Raw genomic sequence first — 23,071 nt, 5'->3', positions numbered from 1 at the left:
GGGGGAGACCTGGCACCATGCAGGGTGAAAGGAGGAAAGAACGAGGAAAGGTGATGGAGGAGCTGAAATGGAGGGAAGGGGAAAACCCGAAGCACGCGCCCCCCCCCCCCCCCCCCCCAGCCTGGAGACGGACTGCTCTGTCACCACGCAGGGGAGAGGAGACGAAAGAAGCAGACGACTCCCATTCCCTGACACCCTGCACTGTACAGTGGGACTCTGTACCCCAGACCTTCATGCCACACCACCACCGCACGTGCACCCAGGTGGATACGGAGGAAGTGGGCGGCCCTGAATACGGCAGCCCCCCGGCCTGGAACAGGCACCAAACCAGGCAGCCCAGAGGACACCCCATGCTGCTGTGGTGGGACAGCAAAATCCCCTGGCCGCACGAGCACACGGCATACCCTGTTGTTGCAGGCTCCAACAACTCCTATGGACTCCAACTACTGGCCCATGGCCTCACTGACTGGACTTTTCTGACTGTCCTTCGCCCCCACTCACTGCACTGCATGCTGGAGCTCCCCCCCCCCCAACTTAGCTCCAGCCAGGGCCCTGACACACTGTAGGGGAGAAACCCTGTTGAGCCATTCCTGCTGCTGCCCGTGAGCAGTATGACCAAGATGGAGCCGCAAATGGCTGCATAGGAACTGTGCCACTCAGCCATATGTACCCCATGTCTCCCCTGTCTTGTACACTGCATAGCAACCTATAACTGTACTGTCTCATCTTGTATTGTTACCTGCCTGGCTGCTGCGACGACCAGTGGCGCTGCTGAATTGGCTGCCTAGGCGCTGTGCAGCTCGGTGGGTATCTGTTCCCTGTGTGATAACTTTACTGTCTCTACCGGCTGTTGCACAGCAATCCAAATCAAATTCCTAGTGTACGCAAGTATACATGGCCAATAAGGCGGATTCTGATTTATGTTACAATGGGCGCGATTCACCAAACTGAAAATGCCGTAAAAACCCTGTTTTCAGGGTTTTTACAGCATTTTCATATGCAGCAAAGCCCCACCGCCGGGGCTTCACTGCGGGGGGATACCGTCCCGCGCGCCCCCATGCCGATCTGCGACGCACCTCCCTCACCTGTGTCCGGGCAGCCTCCAGCTGTGCTGCCCGGACCAGTGAGCTCCTCCTCCCTGCACCTCTTTCGAGTGCAGGGAGGAGGAAACGGAGCACTTACAGCCGTGTAAGGGTGCAGGCAGGGAGGGGGGAACCCGCTGCACATCGCCGGCCATCGCATTTGAGTTAATAATCGCATATGTTAGTGCATATGCGATTATCAACAATGCGAATGCCAGCAATGTGCACCGGGGGTTACTAGTGAATCCCGCCCAATGTGTCATCATTTTGATGGTCTGTTAACTAATAAAAGTTAAGTTTTAAACAATAATTATTTTCATAAGTCAGAGTCTTCCTAGCAGAGAGTCCTTTTCTTTCATAATGTTCAGTCATCTCATCAGCAGTAATTGAATCAGAAAGGGACTGAGGGGGTTATTTTGGTTCACTCTTTCTGACAAATTCCATCTTAGATGGACAAAACCATGTGCACTGCAGGGGGGCAGATGTAAAATGTGCAGAGAGAATTAGATTTGGGTGAGTTATTTTGTTTCTGTGCAGGGTAAATACTGGCTGCTTTATTTCTACACTGCAATATACTGTAGATCTCACTTTTAAGTAAAACCCCACCCAAATCTAATTCTCTCTGCACATGTTACATAAGCCCCACCTGCAGTGCACATGGTTTTGTCCATCTAAGAAGGAATTTGGGTACTTGTGGATTATCATGGATCCCATCGCTTGCCATTGCATGCCATATGTAGTGGCATGAGATGGCATGCGATGAGATGCGATTTTTACGGGTTTTTAGCTATTTTTTTTAAAAAAATCGCATCGCATCGCATGCAATCAAATCGCATGCGATGCGATGGCATGCGTTTTTGCATTGAAATGCATCCAAATGCATTGAAATGTGTAGCAAACATGTTAAATGCCCCCAAATGTCATTTTTCAGAGTGTACCACCCCCACTATCAACGCCAACCCGAAGCGTGTAGAGCGCAGTGAGCCCGCGAGGGGTGGCGGTACGCGTCCTACGACCTTTTCATACCCCCACTATCCATCGCTTGCCATTGCATGCCATATGTAGTGGCATGAGATGGCATGCGATGAGATGCGATTTTTACGGGTTTTTAGCTATTTTTTGAAAAAATCGCATCGCATCGCATGCAATCAAATCGCATGCGATGCGATGGCATGCGTTTTTGCATTGAAATGCATCCAAATGCATTGAAATGTGTAGCAAACATGTTAAATGCCCCCAAATGTCATTTTTCAGAGTGTACCACCCCCACTATCAACGCCAACCCGAAGCGTGTAGAGCGCAGCGAGACCGCGAGGGGCGGCGGTACGCGTCCTACGACCTTTTCATACCTCCACTATCCACGTCGGCGTGGAGTTAAGAATAGAAAGTGTGGCGAGCGCAGCGAGCCACCGAGCCCGAAGCGTGGCGAGCGCAGCGAGCCCCGCGAGGGGACGCGGACACCTGTGAAGCCCACGAGGGGACGCGGATACCTGTGAAGGTATCCGTGTGCGCTCGCCACGCTTCGGGCTCGGTGGCTCGCTACGCTCTCCACACTTTCTATTCTCATCTCCACGCCGACGTGGATAGTGGGGGTATGAAAAGGTCGTAGGACGCGTACCGCTGCGCTTGCCACGCTTCGGGTTGGCGTTGATAGTGGGGGTGGTACACTCTGAAAAATGACATTTGGGGGCATTTAACATGTTTGCTACATATTTCAATGCATTTGGATGCATTTCAGCGCAAAATCAGATGCGATCGCATCGCATGCGATCGCATCACATGCGATTTGATTGCATGCGATGCGATGCGATTTTTTAGCATGCGATGGACATCGTGGGAGCCGTGATACTCCATAAGTACCGGAATTTGTCAGAAAGAGTGAACCAAAATAACCTCCTGAGTGATGAGAGGACAGGGGAGGGAGGGAATGGAGAGAGGACAGGGGAGGGAGGGAATGGAGAGAGGACAGGGGAGGGAGGGAATGGAGAGAGGACAGGGGAGGGAGGGAATGGAGAGAGGACAGTGAAAGGAGGGAATGGAGAGAGGACAGGGGAGGGAGGGAATGGAAAGAGGACAGGGGAGGGAGGGAATGGAGAGAGGACAGGGGAGGGAGGGAATGGAGAGAGGACAGGGGAGGGAGGGAATGGAGAGAGGACAGGGGAGGGAGGGAATGGAGAGAGCACAGGGGAGGGAGGGAATGGAGAGAGGACAGGTGAGGGAGGGAATGGAGAGAGGACAGGGGAGGGAGGGAATGTAGAGAGGACAGGGGAGGGAGGGAATGGAGAGAGGACAGGGAGGGAGGGGATGGAGAGAGGACAGGGGATGAAGGGAATAGAGAGAGGACAGGGAGGGAGGGAATGGAGACAGGACAGGGGATGAGTTAGGGACAGTTTCAGGTGACAGGGGGGAACACTTCAGTAAAGAAGGAGGATTTGGACAGCACAGGGAATGGTATAAGTAGATAGTGGGAGTGATATAGGGGATTCTAGCTTATTTGCAGACTGAACATTGTGACAGGGTCAGTTACACTGGAATTTGGACTAGAAGAAGACAAGCAGAGACCAGAAACGCTGGAATGTACAGGGGGAAACTCTGCTGAAGGGAAATAGATCACACACAGCGGAAACTCCAATTACTGCCCTACCAGCCTGCCTCAGTAAGAGCTATGGTGACTGCGATGGCCCCGGGGGTCTGCCTCCCAGTGGCGGATTCAGGGGGGGGGGGCACCTGGGCACGTGCCCCCCCTGTCATTTATTTTGTAGCTGAGGACCAGGGCTTTCCAACGAGCCCAGCCCCGTGTCTCTAGCCCCCCGGGAACCGGAGATATCGCCTGGCAAACCTGTAACGTTTTTTCCCCATAGGATAATATGGGACCCGTCAATTCCGACCCCCACCCGGTTCCGACGGCTGCCAGTTCCCGCCCTGGCAGCACAGAAGCTTGTATTTGATATCATTCAATTCCAAATCGCTGGGCCTTCAATATGATACCAGGATGGTCCAAATCGGTCAATCGGTTCCAGAGATATTGTGTGTAAACCGATTTTTTTCTTTTTGAAATGTAATTTCGTGGCTGTTCATGATTTTGAAGGTAGATTACTCTGGAACCAAGTTTCACTGGACCAAAATCATTCAAAGCCCACTCAAAAGTTCTTCAATATAATACTTGTCTCATGTAAATGGGTCAGTTGGTTCCGAAGATATAGCCGGTTAAATTAGATAACTGGTTAAAGGGGGGAGGGGTGGTTTTCTCTCCCCCTCACACCAGAAAATGCAGGGACTAGGCTGGTGTAAAAGGGGCCAACCTGGGAATGCATTTTCTGGTGTGAAAGGGGTATCATTTCAAATAGCCGGGACCTGCAGTGCTCTGAATACAGCCAGGCTCTGCCACTGTCAGTGGCTATCACTTCTGCCTGGCGGCGGCTGTCCCCCATTTACCACAAGCATGTATTCCCCCTTGGCAATGAGCATGTAATCCCACATGGCAACAAGCATGGAACCTCTGGCAATGAGCATGGAACCCTTGGCAATGAGCATGTAGAGAAGCAGCACTTATGTAGCATAATTTTTAATAGGCATTATGGTGTTTGGCATAATACATAATGGACATAATGGCATGTAACTTAACGTGTAATGGACATTATGGTGTAAATGTTTAATGCGCGCCTTTGGTGGACAATGTCCCTGTTTATGAAGTGTATTGTGAATTTTGGCTTAATCTGTGTGGCATTATGTGAATTCTGGCTCAATCCATGTGGCATTATGAGAATTTTGGCTCAATCCGTGTGGCATTATGTGAATTTTTTTCCCAATCCGTGTAGCATTATGTAAATTTTGGCTCAATCCGTGTGGCATTATGTGAATTTTGGCTCAATCCATGTGGCATTATGTGAATTTTGACACAATCCATGTGATATTATTTGAATTTTGGCTCAATCCATGCGGCATCATGTGTAAGGGGCAAGTATAATGGGGTCTAGTATTTTGTTGCATAATGTGTAGAAGTTGTATATGGTGTTGACACGCCCCCTGTTGAGTGGCCACACACCCTTTTCTGGAGCGCGTCTTTGGAGCGCGCACAACTACATCCTTCACTTTTGTCGCCATGGTGGGCCTGCGTACTTTAAATGCCAGGGCCTATTTTTAATTCCATTCCCACCCTCTCATGCTGCTCTCTTAGCATGTACACTGGCACCACTTACACTGCCCCTCCCCCACCCAAACCCTTTTTTATCATGGTGCCCCCCCTGTCATTTTATCCTGGATCCGCCCCTGCTGCCTCCTGAAAGGTAACTGGCACATTGTAACATGGGGGTAACAAGGTCCTCAGAGATGCTGCGCTATAATAGCTATGGTTTATGTGACAGAGCCCCCATACATTATTACAGTCTCTGAGATGAAACTTTGGAAAGGTGGCGTGTTATGTGTTATGTATACTTGAATCCCCCCCTGGACATGCAGGATGTGTTTCTCCCAGAGAGGTGACATCAAAAGTCAGCATGGATGGTTTTATGTTACATGATATGTTGTAGTTAGCAGCAGCTGCAGCGCCGACCCTATACTGGGGGGGGGTCATTAAGCACATATAAAGATACGCGTTATGATGTATGTTATATATGTACTGGATGGATACCCTGAGGATCAGGAGCTTTGTCCGCAGCCCATGAGCTCAGGTGTCGACACTGACACAAAAAAGGAGAAAAACTCATGTCGACATTTGGTGTGTCAACATTTTCTGTGACCTTTTGGAGTCGACCTTGACATAAATGTAATAATAGTGTATGTGAATGTGTGCTCCTAATGTCATCGTCTGTTGCAGCTCTTCTTGTATGGACGGATCCGGCCGTTGGTCGCATTGAGCTGAGCCCACCGGCACCGCTGGTAAATGGTTCTGTCATGTTTAATGTAATTGGCATCACGGGGAGGATCCGATACTCGGAGTGGTACAGAGGAGGTAATACAAATGCAGCCAATCAGATTTTTAGGTTGCAAGAAGGCCTTCCCCCAATACATGCGGACAGTTACTTTATGGAAGCTGTTGGGTATCCTAATGGCTCCCTCCAAATTGTAAATCTCCAGAAAGAGTTTGAGGGTCCTTACACAGTGGAGATCCAGGTGGACCGTCTGGTACAGTACACGGTGCAGCTGACTATACTCGGTAAGTACATAATACCTTGCTAGATTTTACATTTTGTTGTAGATATTAAAACTATAAATGTTTAATATTTAATTATTAAAAATAGCCACAGATATGCAATGGGACCGTTATCTGAGGTTGTCTATATCATATATTTGTTCTAATACCTGAGTGGAATATTTTTAAGCGATTGTCCAGCTGCCACGGACCCACTAAGCCAGTGATGGCTAACCTTGACACTCCAGCTGTTGTTGAACTACACATCCCAGCATGCCCTGCATCAGTTTTAGCATAGCCAAATAGTAAAACTGTAGCAGGGCATGCTGGGTTGTGTAGTTCAGCAACAGCTGGAGTGCCAGGGTTAGCCATCACTGCACTAAGCCGTGTCCCGGGCTGTGGCGGGGGATGTAATATCCTACAACTTTCAGTCATCTGTAAGCTCACAGTGAGTTTTCTTGACATTTTAAAGGGACAATCATTTAAAAAGGCAAGACCAGCCTAAATGTGCCTTTAAAATTATTATTAATGAATTAAATAAATTTTACTAAACCTTCTGAAACTGAAAAGAGGGGATCAACCAATTATATTCTGTCTATCATTTTCTAGGATGCAGAGAAATGATACACAATTTTGAATTATTAGTAAATGTATCCCCTACATTCGAGGAAGAAGAAGAAAGAAATTGCACTATGGATGCACACCTAGAAAGATAGTTTATTTTAAAAGTTTGGTACTTTATTGAACTTATTTTTAAGAAATAAGGGAGAGTTGATCCGTTTTCGTTGAATCGATAAGTCCACGGATAATCTCACCTTATTGGTTGTGAAATTAGTAAGAATTAAAATTTTTGACACACATGGACGAACAAACATATACTGTGATTGGCCGATTGGCACTTAATAAAGAGTAGAAGGTGTGTTTATAGATTTTAAAAATAGGCCTTGAGTTCTATGTATTTGTATTTAATTCATACGTCACCAAATAAACTCTGTATTTTGAACAGTCTCTGTGTGGTGCAATGTTTCAAATAAACACCGACCTGCCTGTAATTGTGTCTGTTATATTATTGAGTCTTTTCTTCTCATTTAGTTGTTACTGTTTGTTAGTAACATTCTATGTGGACTAATACACTTTAAGTGTGAGGTTCTTTATAATCCTCTGCTGACCCCTTCTGGTAATTAAGTCCAATTGTAGTTATATTTTACACAGTTACAGTTGAATAGACTGTTTTTAATATGACCGTCAATGCCCTTAGATAGGGTCGGTAGTTATATTTAATTTAACCTGCTATGTAGCAGTATCCGGTCATATAATTGTGATCCCATTATTTTTTACCACACTTTTAGGGAATTCCACTGAGACAAATCCAGTATTGTTTTAATATATACTGGTTTGTTTTGCGGTTGCTGTCATTGGTTTTTATTGGGGACAACACATTGGTGGGCGCGTTCTCTCACAGCCCGCCTAACCACAGTGCTGTTGTTAGGAGCAGTATACTGCCTGCGTGGATTGTGATTAATTAATATATCCTGCTAGTTCACCTTCCAATAGTGAATAGTGGCTCAATGAGGCCTATATATTCAGGATATGCGGTGGTTATCAGGGTACCATTACCCTATATACACAATCATACAGTTTATCCCAACCATATTTTCAGTATGTGGTTATGTTATGTTGTCATAGATATACTTTATAACAGTATGTAGTAGGTGCTACCAAATGCGGATTTTTGAGGTATATAGCAGGGTTAGGTTATCAGCTGCATGCTCTCTCACTGCATGCAGCTAATACTTATAAACACTGATAGATATCTACCCTTGTGGGTTCAGTATTTTAGTTCTAATCCCCTTTCTCTATATATCCGAGTAGAGGTAAATCACTATCTCACATTAGTGGTGATTTGCTGACCTCTAGTGGTTGGTAGACGATATTACATCTATTGATGTTTTAACCAGCAATCTTATGACAGCTTGGGTCCCAATTGTTGTTAATCAGTGTGGGTTTGGGAATAGGTTGGGTAAGAGGTTACCTCTTCCCTTGATAAGGGAGGGAGCACAGGCCCTCCAATGGGCAAGTTGGTTCCCAGAGTTAGGTGCGTGAACTATAACAATTTTTTCTAATTAATATCACATTTGTTTATAATAACTAGAGACAGGATTATATGCAACAAAAAAAGCTCGAAATATGCATGCAAATATGCATGAAAAATACGTAAAATATGCATGAAAATCTTCAAAATATGCAAAATAAAAAATACAAAATATATAGTAATTTATGTTTTTTTATTTAAATCAGCATACAATTAGTAAGCAGTATATGACCAGCAGTAAAATATATATTTATAATGCCCCCAGCAGTAAAATGGATATAATACCCCCAGCAGTAAAATGGATATAATGCCCCCAGCAGTAAAATGGATATAATACCCCCAGCAGTAAAATGGATATAATGCCCCCAGCAGAAAAATGGATATAATGCCCCCAGCAGTAAAATGGATATAATGCCCCTAGCAGATAAATTGATATAATGCCCCAAGCAGTAAAATGGATATAATGTCCCCAGCAGTAAAATGGATATAATGCCCCCAGCAGATAAACTGATATAATGCCCCAAGCAGTAAAATGGATATAATGCCCCCAGCAGTAAAATGGATATAATGCCCCCAGCAGATAAATGGATATAATGCCCCCAGCAGATAAAAGGATATAATGCCCCTAGCAGATAAATTGATATAATGCCCCCAGCAGATAAATTGATATCATGCCCTCAGCAGATAAATTGATATAATGCCCCCAGCAGATAAACGGATATAATGCCCCCAGCAGATAAATTGATATAATGCCCCCAGCGGATAAATGGATATAATGCCCCCAGCAGATAAAGGGATATAATGCCCCCAGCAGATAAATTGATATAATGCCCCCAGCAGATAAATTGATATAATGCTCCCAGCAGATAAATTGATATAATACCCCCAGCAGATAAATTGATATAATGCCCCAGCAGATAAATTGATATAATGCCCCCAGCAGATAAATTGATATAATACCCCCAGCAGATAAATTGATATAATGCCCCAGCAGATAAATTGATATACAGTAATGCCCCAGCAGATAAATTGATATAATGCCCCCAGCAGTGACACAAATACTCTACTGCACTGTAAGTGCCAGTAACACTCACCGTTGGCCCACTCTCACTCTTGTGTGGTTGAGAACACTGAGAACACTAGTGTACACGGCTCCGGCTTCCAGCACCCGGCTTCCAGCACCCGCACGGCGCGCAATGCTTTCCCGCATGTCAGCAGAGGCGGGCAGCCTGTCAGCGCGGCGGGTGTGGGATGTAGCTGGAAGAGCTTACACACTGCACTGTTTAGCAGCGTATCAGCTCTTCCACCCACATCCCACCCCCCGCCGCGCTGACATGCCGCTCGCTCAATCCTTTCCTCTGATGGGCGCTTCTGTCAGCCTATCAGAGGACTCGGCTTACAGATAGCAGAAAAACGGGCAGGAAGCTAGGGTAAATGCTAGGGGAATGGAGCCGACGCTCAGCGTTCCACCGGCAACCTGTCAAAATATGCACAATCAGGACATTTAGGTGAAATATGCAATTACTACAGAAAATCGGACAAATATGCAAATGCATATGCAAATATGCAAATGCATATAATCCGGTCTCTAATAATAACATTGCTAACATAGACAGGCAAGGACCTATTATCATTATGTCGACACGTGTTTCACAAACATGCTTTCTCAAGACAGGTGTCTTGAGAAAGCATGTTTGTGAAACACGTGTCGACATAATGATAATAGGTCCTTGCCTGTCTATGTTAGGGTGTCTTGAGAAAGCATGTTTGTGAAACACGTGTCGACATAATGATAATAGGTCCTTGCCTGTCTATGTTAGCAATGTTATTATAAACAAATGTGATATTAATTAGAATTTTTTTTTATAGTTCACGCACCTAACTCTGGGAACCAACTTGCCCATTGGAGGGCCTGTGCTCCCTCCCTTTTCAAGGGAAGAGGTAACCTCTTACCCAACCTATTCCCAAACCCACACTGATTAACAACAATTGGGACCCAAGCTGTCATAAAATTGCTGGTTAAAACATCAATAGATGTAATATCGTCTACCAACCACTAGAGGTCAGCAAATCACCACCACTAAACAGTCTATTCAACTGTAACTGTGTAAAATATAACTACAATTGGACTTAATAACCAGAAGGGGTCAGCAGAGGATTATAAAGAACCTCACACTTAAAGTGTATTAGTCCACATAGAATGTTACTAACAAACAGTAACAACTAAATGAGAAGAAAAGACTCAATAATATAACAGACACAATTACAGGCAGGTCGGTGTTTATTTGAAACATTGCACCACACAGAGACTGTTCAAAATACAGAGTTTATTTTGTGACGTATAAATTAAATACAAATACATAGAACTCAAGGCCTATTTTTAAAATCTATAAACACACCTTCTACTCTTTATTAAGTGCCAATCGGCCAATCACAGTATATGTTTGTTCGTCCATGTGTATCAAAAATTTAAATTCTTACACAACCAATAAGGTGAGATTATCCGTGGACTTATCAATTCAACGAAAACGGATCAACTCTCCCTTATTTCTTAAAAATAAGTTCAATAAAGTACCAAACTTTTAAAATAAACTATCTTTCTAGGTGTGCATCCATAGTGCAATTTCTTTCTTCTTCTTCCTCGAATGTACTGTACCAATTTTTTGCCCGGATAGCACCCCCGCCACAGAAAATTCCTAACAAGGCGGTCCCTATAGACCCGCAATAACTAAAAGGGTCACAATTATTAGTGTGCAGATTATTACCTCCACCTCCCCCGAACCCCATATTTGTAAATGTATCCCCTAACCTGGAAACAGGTCCAACCTCTGACTCCGATGCACATGGAACCGCGGATCAGATCAATCGGATGTCAAACAGATCTGATTTGGCCACGTTTCACCCAATTTCTCAGCCCGATCGGTCGGAACTGGATTAAAAATGGTCAAATCGGACTAGTGGATGGGGCCTTTAGACTTATTCCTTGTTTGTCTTTTAACTTTGCTGTTTTGTCACATAATATGTCATATATAATATATCAGGGAGGAGAGTCTTGTTTGTCTGACACATGCGTCCAAATCTAATAGCCTCCAAGTTCAGCGGCCAAACTCGGATGTTTTTTAAAGGGACAATCATTTATAAAGGTACGGTTTTGCCTTGTAAGTGATTGCCCCTTTAAAAAAAACCCTCAGAGTTTGTCCAGCATCCCGGAATGCAGCTGAACACGGAGGCTATTATATTTTGGCTGATACAGTAGTTACAGTTATGTTTTTAATTCCAGACACGTCAAATAAACAACATCAGGTTCATCCGGAACGTGCAGATGTTGAGAACTCCGTCGAAGCAGCACCGCCTGGGGATAAGCAAACACTCCGGATAGTTCAGTACATGAAACAGAGCTTAATGTACCAAAATAAGATAGCCACTATTATGGAGCGAATAGAGAATAACTTGGTCAAAATGGCTGATGCGCTAAATAACCTATCTGGCTTAGTAAAAGAGCAAAATTCACAGCAACACAGCACAAAATAGTCCCATCCAACACACCTGCGACAAGTACACAGAGGCAGAATGGCCCTTATTCAGATCTGATCGCAGTACAAATTTGTTCTCAAAATGGGCAAAACTATGTGCACTGCAGGTGGGGTAGATGTAACATGTGCAGAGAGAGTTAAATGTGGGTGGGTTGTGTTGAAACTGACATCTAAATTGCAGTGTAAAAATAATACAGCCAGTATTTACCCTGCACAAGAACAAAATAACTCACCGAAATGTAACTCTCTATACATGGGACATTTGCCCCGCCTGAGTTCCAACATGGTTTTGACCACTTTGAGAACAAATTTGTACTGCGATCAGATCTGAATAAGGGCACCAAGAGTTGGACGACAGTTTACCTTGTAGATAAAAAATTGTGAAGATTAATTTTCGGACACTGCGCTGATTAATAAATGGTGTCATCAAGGCAGAAGAAATACTTTTAATCAAGACATGTGCACTTAAATACACATTAAAAGGAAGATGTTCTAAACCAGGCATGTCCAACGTTGGCCCTCCAGATGTTTTGAAACTACACATCCCAGCATGCTTTGCCACAGTTTTGCTATTAGAGAATGCTAAAACTATTGCAAAGCATGCTGGGATGTGTAGTTTCAAAACATCTGGAGGGCCAACGTTGGACATGCCTGTTCTAAACCTTGTGATAAAGTGGAGAAAATTAATCAGCCAATTAGTTCCTAACTGCCATGATACAGGCTGTGTCTGATTGGAGCTGATTGGTTGGTACTTTACCACAGGGTTGCCTACCTGACCGTCTCCTTCAGGGAGAAAATACTCTGTTCCTGGGCTTCCCAGGTAATGTATGATTACCAGCACCTGTGGGGAGCTGGGTAATTGATAAGAAAGGTGTTTCACCACAGGTGATGGCAATCATACATTACCAGGGAAGTCCAGGGACAGAGCATTTTCTCCCTCATGGAGAGGGTCAGGTAGGCAACCCTGCCCTAATTACAAATGAAACTCTTTGATATCTTCTCCCAATAAAGGTAAATGAATTAGAAGACTCGCCTCTCTCCCCTTCTGGCTGATATATAATATATCTAAATGTTCCGCACTCTCCCAGGTGAATAAGATTGTTGAATCTTCCGATGCCCTCCGTGGGTTAGTAAACCGATATACTGTAACAATTACTGGTGGCCCTGGAAGACTTTGAAATGCTTCAGTTCTGTTTTCTTTGTGTAATAAAAGTTATGAACTGGTGTCTGGTCCCCTTCTTACAGTAATTACTGGTTACCTCGCTGTGCCGAAGTATATAAACACAGATGGGGGGGGGGGGGGGGGACTGGGTCTTATATAACACACACCAAACCATGTAATTACCTGATTGTGTACAGCCGTTGGCAGACGCCCATCAGATGTCAACAAAGATCCCTATCACACACTTTGTAGTCAACACCTTCTGCTCCATAAACTTGGAACCTTAAAGAAGTGAGTTACATTGTTTAAAAAGCTCCCCATAACACTGGGTGAAAAGAACTTATTTGTATCACTCAATACAACCAGATGCACATTCCTATATTGCCACAAGACGGTAGCAGAGATTTATTTATATTTTTTGAGACACAAAAGTGGGAAATTTACATACATTTAATTATTTATTAGCAGTTATTTATATAGCGCACACATATTCCGCAGCGCTGTACAGATAATATTTGGCCATTCACATCAGTCCCTGCCCCAGTGGAGCTTACAATCTATATTCCCTACCACATGTATACACACAGTCATTCTAGGGTTAATTTTTGTTCTGAGTCAAATGGAGTACCCAGAGGAAACCAGAGAATATACAAACTCCACACAGTTAGGGATATGGTGGGGATAGAATCCATGACCTCAGTACTGTGAGCCAACATTGCTAACCATTACACCATCCGTACTGCCCATGGGAGTTGTATTTCACATAGGCTGCTGTGGGCATCTAATTAGAATCTACTTCTCATTTATTTAGCACCTTTTAGAAGAAAATAAATAGTATCTGATCGATTGCCCATAGCAACTCCCATCTTAATCAATTTCCCCCCAAAGCACTTTCCTTAAGGTTAAATATCACATAAGCCACTATAATTATTATCATAAAGTGCGTTTTACTGACACATCATCTTGTATATATCATACTGCTGATGAGTACGCCAGCCCAGGGCAGCCTTCAGTGGGGTACTGCGGGGGGCTCCAGTCCTGGCCCCAGACAAAAAGGGGTCACATGACTAGAGTTTATATATTTTTTATTTATTTCTTTATTAACAGATTCTTATATAGCGCATACAAATTACGCAGCGCTTTACAGAGAATATTTGAACATTCAGTCCCTGCCCCAGTGGAGCTTACAATCTATATTCCCTACCAATGTTCCCTCTAATTTTACGAAGGCTGTGTGCGGCAAAAGATTTTGTTTGTGCAACTTTGGAAGGAAATTTAATTTTTGTGCGTCACTTATATATAACTGGAAAATGACTTTCAGCATTTGTGTTAACTTTACTTCAAAATGGTATTAAACATTTAAAACACAGTCCACAATGTAGTTAATGGGTGAAACACACATTAATTGAGTCCACAATTGCAAAAAGGGACCACTGCTGCTTTGTGCGCTCTGTTGTAATGTCTGTGCGCACGCTCGTCGAGTTGTGTGCGCGCGCGCACAGCTTAGAGGGAACACTGTTCCCTACCACATGCCCATGTGCACACAGACATTCTAGGGTTAATTTGTTGGGAGCCAATTGACCTACCAGTATATTTTTGGATTGTGGGAGGAAACCGGACTACCCGGAGGAAACCCACGCAAGTGCGCGGAGAATATACAAACTCCGCACAGTTAGGGCCATGGTGGGTATAGAACCCGCTGTGAGGCAGTAATGCTAACCATTACACCATCCGTACTGCCCCGTATATATAACACATGGTGGGGATAGAACCCATGAGCTCAGTGCTGTGAGGCAGTAATGCTAACCATTACACCGTCCGTACTGCCCCGCATATATAACACATGGTGGGGATAGAACCCATGACCTCAGTGCTGTGAGGCATATATAAAGTATAATTTGTCATAAACAAAGTTCACATTTCCCTTGAAGCAATAAAGAGGTTGATTAGTGCAGCCAGTGCTGCGGACACAGGTCTCACCAGGCAGTAAAGGAAAAAGGGCCCTGCCTATTTTGTCAGTCCCGGGCCCCACAATTCATAAAGGCAGCCCTGTGCCAGCCAACATCAGGAGGGAGTGAGGTGTGAAATAAGGATGCTGCCACGTGCCTATTTCCATTCACTGTCTGGTATAGAAATCACAGTTTAAGGATATTCAATATAATTGATTATATATCACGGAAGCTGCAAGAGTTTTGCCATTGATGACCAGTGAACAATATCTACACTGTATTAAAGGGATACGGTCATTGAGTCACCACCAAGTAGATGGACAAGCATTAGGTCGACATGCAGATAGGTTGACATGTTTTTTACTGTTTTTTTTTAGCTGACATGTGCCTGCAGGCTGTATTTCATGCCCTACCACCCACTAGGGCGTGGTTGGAGAACAAAAAAGGGTGCCCGAAGCATGGCGAGCGCAGCGAACCATGCGAGGGGACGTGGTGGTACGTTTCGGTGTTCATGTCGACACTAGCACATAAGGGTAAAAAAAAAACTGTCAACTTTTTTCACTGTCGACCTTACCCAAGTCGACCTAATGACCCTGTGACCTTACCCATGTCGACCTAATGACCCTGTCGACCTTATGACCCTGTCAACCTAAACCATGTCGACCTAGACTCATGTCGAACTAAATGTATGTTGACCTAATGGTGTCGACCTAATGACTGTCTAACAACTTTCTGGTGACCAAATGACCCACACCCGTATTAATATAATAAGGTTGTAGTGCTACTACAACCATGCGGGGCCCGGGGGGGAATGACTCGTTGGGCCGGCAGTGCTGGTTAGAGTGGTGTCCGCTCTGCTGTCCTCTACAACTTGATGTTTATTTAAGTTTTTGGTACTTATGTACTAACTGGGCTGCCGATTTTGAAATCGGGTCCATCGCATCCGACAATATCGCATGCGATGCGATGGACCCGATTTTTCCATAGGATTCAATGTTAAAATGGACTGAGTCCATTTTAACATGGAATTCAATGGGAAAAAGGGGTCCTTTTCATACCCCTACTATCCAAGTGGGCATGGAGTTGGATAAAAACCTGTGGCGAGCGTATCGAGCCCCGCGAGGGGACACAGAATACCGTTCGCTCGCCACAGGTTTATATCCAACTCCATGCCCACTTGGATAGTAGGGGTATGAAAAGGACCCCTTTTTCCCATTGAATTCCATGTTAAAATGGACTCAGTCCATTTTAACATTGAATCCTATGGAAAAATCGGGTCATCGCATCGCATGCGATATGGTCGTATGCGATGCGATATCGCATCTGATTGTATGCCTTAAGTTAAGGCATACAATCAAAAAATCGGCAGCCCAGATAATACATAAGTACCAAGTTTTTTCTATAAGCACTTGAGGAATATATTCATGGTGACAATATTGCGATGATGTATAGTCTACAATGGGCTGGCACTATCTTCAGATAGGGGCGCCAATCTCCAAGTTTACCTATCTGGTAAATCTTGAAGCAACATATTCCACATAAAAACCTGGCATTTCAGCTGCCGGTGGGAATGTATGCAGTGGAGATGTCTGCTGCACTCCTTCTGTAGGGATACATACAGATGACTGGCAGTGGAAATGTCAGCGGTCATCAGAATACCAAAGGTAGTATCCCAAAGGAGAAAATCCCAATAGTGGTTCAGTGAGTCTATTACCTTCTCCCTGTGACCACTAGTGTCCATCACTTAAGCTGTGAACACACGGCAGCGATAGGGGCTGATATCGCTGGGAATATGGTCGCTGGCAACCATATTGCCAGTGATGGGAGTGTGGCCCGGCGATAAATCGCCGGGTGCACGCTCCCGTTTTCAGCCCCGTTCTAATCTCTGGTCGCAGATTAAAAAGGGGCATTGAGCGATATATTGCTGAGCAATATATCTCCCCCGTGTGTACGCACCTTAACCCTCATATCTCACCAATTAACCCCCCCCCCCTTTAAGTGCCTAACACTTCCTCCTCGCAGCCTAACCCAAACCTTTCTAGTGCCTATGCCTAATCCCCCTGGCCTATACCGAACTTGCTCCTCATACTTACAATTGTGATTCCAGCATCGGTATCCTTACTGATGTATGTATTTCTGGCTCCAGTCTTCTGCCTGTTAGTTGGGATACTGTTGCCAGCAGTGGTGGCCCAGAGGAGGGGCTGCAGCACAGTTCAAAATTCAAATAGGTGAGCCACACCCACAGCCAGGGAGTCAGTTTGGAATGCAGTTAGTGGACGTGGGTGTGGCTCCCCCATTTGAATTTTGAACTGTGCTACAGCCAATCCTCTGGAGCCTCCACTGGTTGTCAGCACTCAGACTGCTGCCATCCCATCGGCCGTGATGCTAACCGCAGTATTTAGTTTTATTTTCAGGGAATAAGCAGCAATTGATAAATGGGCCCTATGTCTCTTATGACTTTTTAAGTCTTCCTGGCTTCAGCGGAGCCTTCCAGGCCTGGTCCCCAATGGGTGGAAGCTCCTTGTTAGCCCATTGTTGACAGAATTCCAAGGAGGAAGGGGACATTGTGGAACCTCCCTTGATGCAAACAAGGACGGGGGGGGGGGGGGGGGGCAGTTGCTGGATGTTACACCCATTTTTGATTGAAAAAGCAGGTCTTTATTGTACATAAAGAATGCAAAAAACAGACGATAACAAATATCACACATATACCGTGTCGCAGCACAGCCACAACACAGTACACATGCATACAGTATAGTACATATTATAAAATACAGTACAAGATAAACTCACACTATAGACTATACTATGCACTATGCATTCTAACGGTAACATTTATACAACAGTATACAAGACTATGGGTGTGGAGGGTAGGGGGTGAGGGAGGAGGAATCACATGCCCGAAGCTTTATTGACCAGACAGACACATATAAGGGGAGGGCAATAAATAGAAATACATCAACAAAACAACAGACATTGTGAAGTGGGGGGGAAGGGGCCACGGTCCCAAAGTCTTATAAAGCAGTCCAAACAAGGGGAAAGGACCAGAAGAAAAGGGGTTTAGTCCTCTTCTTCCTCAGGGCTATCCCGAATGGAATAGTCTCTGAGCAGGCTGTGAACCAGCCTGCGGCAGTCCTGAACGGACATTCTCTCCCTCCGCAATATGAGACGATTTCTGGCAAACCACAAAGCGTCCTTAACACAGTTTATAAGGCGCCAGGCTTCCTGGGTCGCCCCATACGTGTGGGTTCCTGGGAATAGTCCATACAATACCGAAAGGTATGAAAGACAGTTCCTGGGCACGGAGTCCTTGAATTCAGTCTCTAGGGCATCCAACAACAACTGTGCGTAGGTGCAGTCCCAGAAGATGTGCATGGAGGTTTCTTCATGCACAAGGCACCAGGGACAATGTCTATACCTACACAAGTTTCGGGAGTGCATGAATGACCGGTGAGGTAAGCCCCCCTGAATGGCCATCCATGACATGTCTTTGTGTCTATTTGTGAGCCTTTTGGAGGCCACATACTCCCAGACAAACTTGGCAGTTGCTGAAGGGAGCCCTGAAATCGGTTCCATTACGTCTTTGGCTCTGATGAGCTTGTGGACCGTTTTAGGTTTCCACAAGTCGGGTTTCAATCCCTCCAGTTGGTGCTCCCTCACAAACTTGGACACATCCAGGTAGAACCATGGAGTAGTCCAGTTGTAAGGGATGGAGCTGTCCCACTTGTCCCATTTAAGGGTCCTCCACATTGGTAGGAGGAAGAAGCGGGACATGGAGTTCCCCGCAGAGCCGGCACAATTGTCTATCAAAGTTCTGCGGATACAGTTACATGCAAAGAAGGCTCTCAGCATAGTTGGAATGTCTGGAATGCCTTTGCCACCTTTGAGGGGATCCTTGTACATAACAATCCGCTTGACTCTGTCCATTTTGGAGCCCCAGATGAAGTGGAAAACAGCCCGTGTGATGGCCTTGCAGATCGCCGCCAGAGGTGGCCAGGCCTGGGCGGTGTACTGAAGAACAGGAAGAATCTCATTCCGCAGCACAAGTGTTTTCCCTTCGATGGTAAGGTCTCTGAGACTCCACAATCCAAGTTTTTGACGCATTGTCAAAAGTCTTTCATCCCAGCACTTCAGGGCCGCTCCATCTCCTCCGAACCAGACACCAAGGATCTTGATGAGGTCTGGCTTTACCGTGAATGGAAATGGAGTGGAGGACGACAGGTGCCACTTTCCGAAGAGCATAGCCTCTGACTTCCCAAGGTTGACCCTTGCTCCCGAAGCACGGCCGAAGTCCTCGCAGGTCTGGACGAGGGCCGTCACCGATCTCTGGTCTGCGCAGAACACAGTGACGTCATCCATGTACAGCGAACACTTGGCCTCTGGGTGGTCTGGACCCGGTGCGGTGATCCCTCTGATCTCTTGATTTTGCCTGATGGATACAGCGAAGAGCTCTATAACACAAACAAAAAGAAGAGGTGAAAGAGGGCAGCCTTGTCTGACCCCAGACAGAACTGAGAAGGGGTCAGTCTTCCAGCCGTTCACCAACACCGAGCTGTAAATGTCAAGGTACATCAGGTTAACATAAGAACAGAATAGCTCACCAAGACCAAATTTACGCAGTACCTTGCCCATCAGCTCATGGGAGACACGGTCAAAGGCCTTTTCCTGATCAAGACTGATCAGGGCTGTGCACACATTACGGTCTTTCACGTAATGGACAGTGTCTCTGAGGAGGGCAAGGCTGTCTGCGATTCTGCGGCCGGGAATGGCGCAGGTTTGGTCCGGATGAACGATCTGCCCAATGACAGCCTTCAGCCGGTTGGCCAGTACCTTGGCGAGGATTTTGTAGTCCACGTTCAGAAGAGAGATGGGACGCCAATTTTTCAGGTCACATCTCTCCCCCTTACGCTTATACAAGATCGTGATCATTCCTTCCCTCAGCGAAGGAGGCATTTTGCCCTCCACCACCATCTCCTCGTACAGCTCGAGCAGGTCCGGGCCAATGAGATCCCACAGCGCAACATAGAGCTCTGCTGGGAGACCATCACTGCCCGGGGTCCTGCCCTGCCTAAAGGATTTAGCGGCAGAGAGCACCTCCTCCAACGCCAGGGGAGCGTCCATGGCTGATTTACCTGCAGGATCAATAGTGTTAGTGATACCTGACAGGAACTTATCCGCCTCATCTGTGTCTGTAGTCTTAGGGGAGTAGAGGTCGCTGTAGTAGTCGCGAACAACCTTCATCACGCCCTCCTTCCCCTGTCTGGGGATGCCATTCTCATCACGCAGCTCTGTCAGGGGCGTATGGCCAGAGTGGAGTTTCCTGAAAAAGAAAGAAGAACACGTCTCACCCTTCTCCAGATTCTCCACCTTGGAACGGAAGACGATGCGTCTGGACTCCTCCTCAAAGTGCCTTTTCAGGCTCTTTTTGGTCTCGTCCAGGTCGTCCTTCACGTCCCAGCCGCACCGCTGGAGGTCCACCAGGGACTGGAGCTCACGCTGCAGTTTTCTGAGGTTCCTCTTACGGTCGCATGCCTGGATACGCCCTTTAGCCTGAAAGAAACTGCGGATGTTAGATTTGGCATATTCCCACCAATCAGACATACAGTCAAAATAACATTTGTCATTCTTCCATGTGATGTAGGCATCCTTAAGCTCAGCCAGTACTTCCTCCCTTTCCAGTAAGGCACAGTTCAACTTCCAGGAGCCTGGGCCAGATGGAAAACCATGGCCCAGAATTCCTTGGAAGTGAATGGCCCTGTGGTCAGAGAAGAAGCAGGGAACCATAGAATGCCTAACCTGCTGCACTGCCCGGGATGTGAACACAAAGTCAATGCGGGAACGCACGGAGCCATCGGGGCGGCTCCACGTGAAATTCACGGAGCCAGCCCCCATGGAGCCCACAGCGTCCCGCAGTGATGCTTCGGCCACCATTTCCCTGAGCAGGTTGGACGTGATGTCCAGCTTCGCAGAGTTGCAGGTGCTTCGACCATCCCCTTCAATCGGGCAGTTGAAGTCCCCGGCCATCACTACAGCCCTGGTGGTGGCGAGCTGGGTCCGCAGGGTCTGGAATAATTCCAAACGCTCATTCTTGATAGGTGAAGCGTACACGCAGATAAGCCTGATAGGCTCACCTGCCCAGGAGCCGTCTACGACGATTAACCTGCCGCAGACAAGCTCCTGAACAGAATCTAGCGTGAAGAGGCTCCCCCTGATCAGAATGGCTACCCCTGCAGACTTACACTCACCTCCACCGGACCAGTAAGATGGACCATGGGACCACTGCCGGGCCAGATGCCTATAGGACCTGGAGAAAGGGAGAGAGCATTCCTGTAACATATACACATCACATTTCTGAATGTCAAGAAAGGAAAAAATAGATTGACGTCTGTTCTTATCCTTAACGCTCCTTACATTAATGGTAAAAAGATTAAAAGCTACCATTTGTTAAGAGGAAAAGGCAGGGTCATTGTACGTTTACATTACCACTCCCATCGGGAGGCGTTTCATCAGGATCTGCAGCCGGATCTCCTTGTTGGGGTGTCTGGATGCAGTCAAGTATTTTGTCGATCTCACACAGGCTGTTGAGCTCAGGTACTCCGCTCTCCTCCAAGACCTCTACATAGGCCTCCATCTCCTCCTCGAGGGTGAGGGAGCCCTGGACTGGCTCGACCGATTCCACTGCTGCTTTTTTTGAAGATTCTGGGTCGGCAGCTGGGCTGTCCAACTCCTTCCTCTTCCTTCTCGGTTGTACATTTCCTGCAGGGGCAAATGGTGGAAACTCTTCCTCGGAGAGGAGAGGGACAGGGGGTGGGATAGAGGGGGTAGTGGGAGGAAGGGTTGGTTTGATCACAGGTCGGGAGGGTGAGGGAGGGGGGGTGGTGCGAACAGCCGGGGTGGGGGTTGCTGTCACACTGGGAGGGAGGGGAGGAGGGTTAGGGATGGTGGGGGGAGGGGAAGGTTTCTTACCGCCTTGTCTCTGCTGGATCTGCTTCCTCTGTGCAGGCTTGGGTGGTACCTTGGCAGGGGCTACCACACCCGATACTGCTGCGGCGTAGGATCTCACTCTGTCGGGACAGTCCCGGTAGACGTGTTCCGTGTTGCCGCACAGGTGGCAGGTCATCCTCGTGGGGCAATCCTTTGTCTCATGACCAGCCATGTGACAATGTTTGCAGGCCGGGACCTTGCAGTCCTTCGCCATGTGATCCTTCCCGCTGCACTTCCTGCAGTTGCGCGGCTGGTCAGAGTAATGGAGAAGTCCTGCTGTTCCCCCCAGGGAGAAGCACTGTGGAAGGTGCTTTACTCCTTCTGGGCACGAGGTGTCCTTGTGCAGCCGGACGATCACTGCCCACTTCGTGGACCAGAATCCATCATCGGTCATGATCCTTGTGGGGTTCCTCACGACCGTGCAGAATCGGCCCAGAAATGTGGCAATGTCTCCGGCTGGCGTGTGAGGGCTGCGCATTGAAACCGTCACCCGCCTCTCCTCCCTTTGGATAGGGCAGTTGCCCACAAAGCGAGAGAGAGGGGATTCGGGTCTCGCCGCTTTCACTGCCTCCCAGTACCTCTTACAGATGGCAATGGAGGTGAAGGTGACGTAGAAGATCCCCTTCAGGTAATTCTGAATGCTGAGTGTTTCAGCCTTCGTGAATCCCTGGTCGAGAACCATCTTCTTGCCGAAGGTGTCGATCGACATGTCCGGCACCTGTCCATCCGACTCCTTAAATTTCAACACCACGGTCTGCCTCATCCAGGGCTCCAGGGCTGGGAGGCCTTTGGAATGGTCCTGGTCGGGCACCGTTGGTGGTGTCGTAGAAGGGGCAGTGGAGCAGGGGCCAGCCGAGACGGTCGGACCTTCGGCCGGTGACTTACCCTTTTTCCCGGGCTTCTTCCTCCCAGCGAGGAGGGCCGGAGTGGAGGCTGAGGCCGGCACCAGGGCTGGAGCAGCTGTGGCCATCCTTCCGGTTTCTCGGGGCAGCTGAAGTCGGGGCAAAGGGTCTCCTCCGGCGTCGAAAGGAGGAGATGAAGGGGTCGCTTCAGAGGGCAGAGCAACACAAGTCTAACCCTCCAAGGAGGCTAGAGAGCGATGCACGGCTTCAGAGGGCAGAGCAAAGCAAGTCTAACC

The 23,071-nt window shown here is 46.9% G+C and overlaps 2 protein-coding genes across 2 annotated transcripts; both read right to left on the bottom strand.

Annotated features, from left to right (window-relative positions):
* Positions 1–17,778: 17,778 nt before the first annotated feature.
* LOC146041752 (uncharacterized) lies at positions 17,779–21,090 on the bottom strand. The gene is made up of 2 exons (XM_083161658.1): positions 20,109–21,090; positions 17,779–19,400 (listed from the first exon to the last, which is right to left on the bottom strand). The coding sequence occupies exons 1-2, from the start codon at positions 20,971–20,973 to the stop codon at positions 18,010–18,012; spliced, it is 2,256 nt and encodes a 751-aa protein (XP_083017784.1). The 5' UTR covers positions 20,974–21,090; the 3' UTR covers positions 17,779–18,009.
* LOC146041497 (uncharacterized) lies at positions 21,077–22,903 on the bottom strand. The gene is made up of 4 exons (XM_083161465.1): positions 21,916–22,903; positions 21,433–21,705; positions 21,195–21,253; positions 21,077–21,109 (listed from the first exon to the last, which is right to left on the bottom strand). The coding sequence occupies exons 1-4, from the start codon at positions 22,901–22,903 to the stop codon at positions 21,077–21,079; spliced, it is 1,353 nt and encodes a 450-aa protein (XP_083017591.1).
* Between the last annotated feature and the right edge of the window lie 168 nt (positions 22,904–23,071).

The sequence above is a fragment of the Crinia signifera genome, chromosome 19 (assembly GCF_055691185.1).
Source record: "Crinia signifera chromosome 19, ASM5569118v1, whole genome shotgun sequence".
Classification (NCBI taxonomy): Eukaryota; Metazoa; Chordata; class Amphibia; order Anura; family Myobatrachidae; genus Crinia; species Crinia signifera.
The sequence above is the reverse complement of the archived record's forward strand: the minus strand, read 5'-3'. Positions and strand labels throughout refer to the sequence as shown.

Coding starts and splice junctions, on each gene's coding strand:
- LOC146041752 (XM_083161658.1), bottom strand. CDS start 20,973: ATGGCCGGGGACTTCAACTGCCCGATTGAAGGGGATGGTCGAAGCACC. Junction 19,401..20,108: donor GGCGGATAAGTTCCTGTCAG/GTATCACTAACA, acceptor TTTGTGTTATAG/AGCTCTTCGCTGTATCCATC.
- LOC146041497 (XM_083161465.1), bottom strand. CDS start 22,903: ATGGCCACAGCTGCTCCAGCCCTGGTGCCGGCCTCAGCCTCCACTCCG. Junction 21,254..21,432: donor AACGCCTCCCGATGGGAGTG/GTAATGTAAACG, acceptor CCCTTTCTCCAG/GTCCTATAGGCATCTGGCCC. Junction 21,110..21,194: donor ATCTTACTGGTCCGGTGGAG/GTGAGTGTAAGT, acceptor TGTCTGCGGCAG/GTTAATCGTCGTAGACGGCT.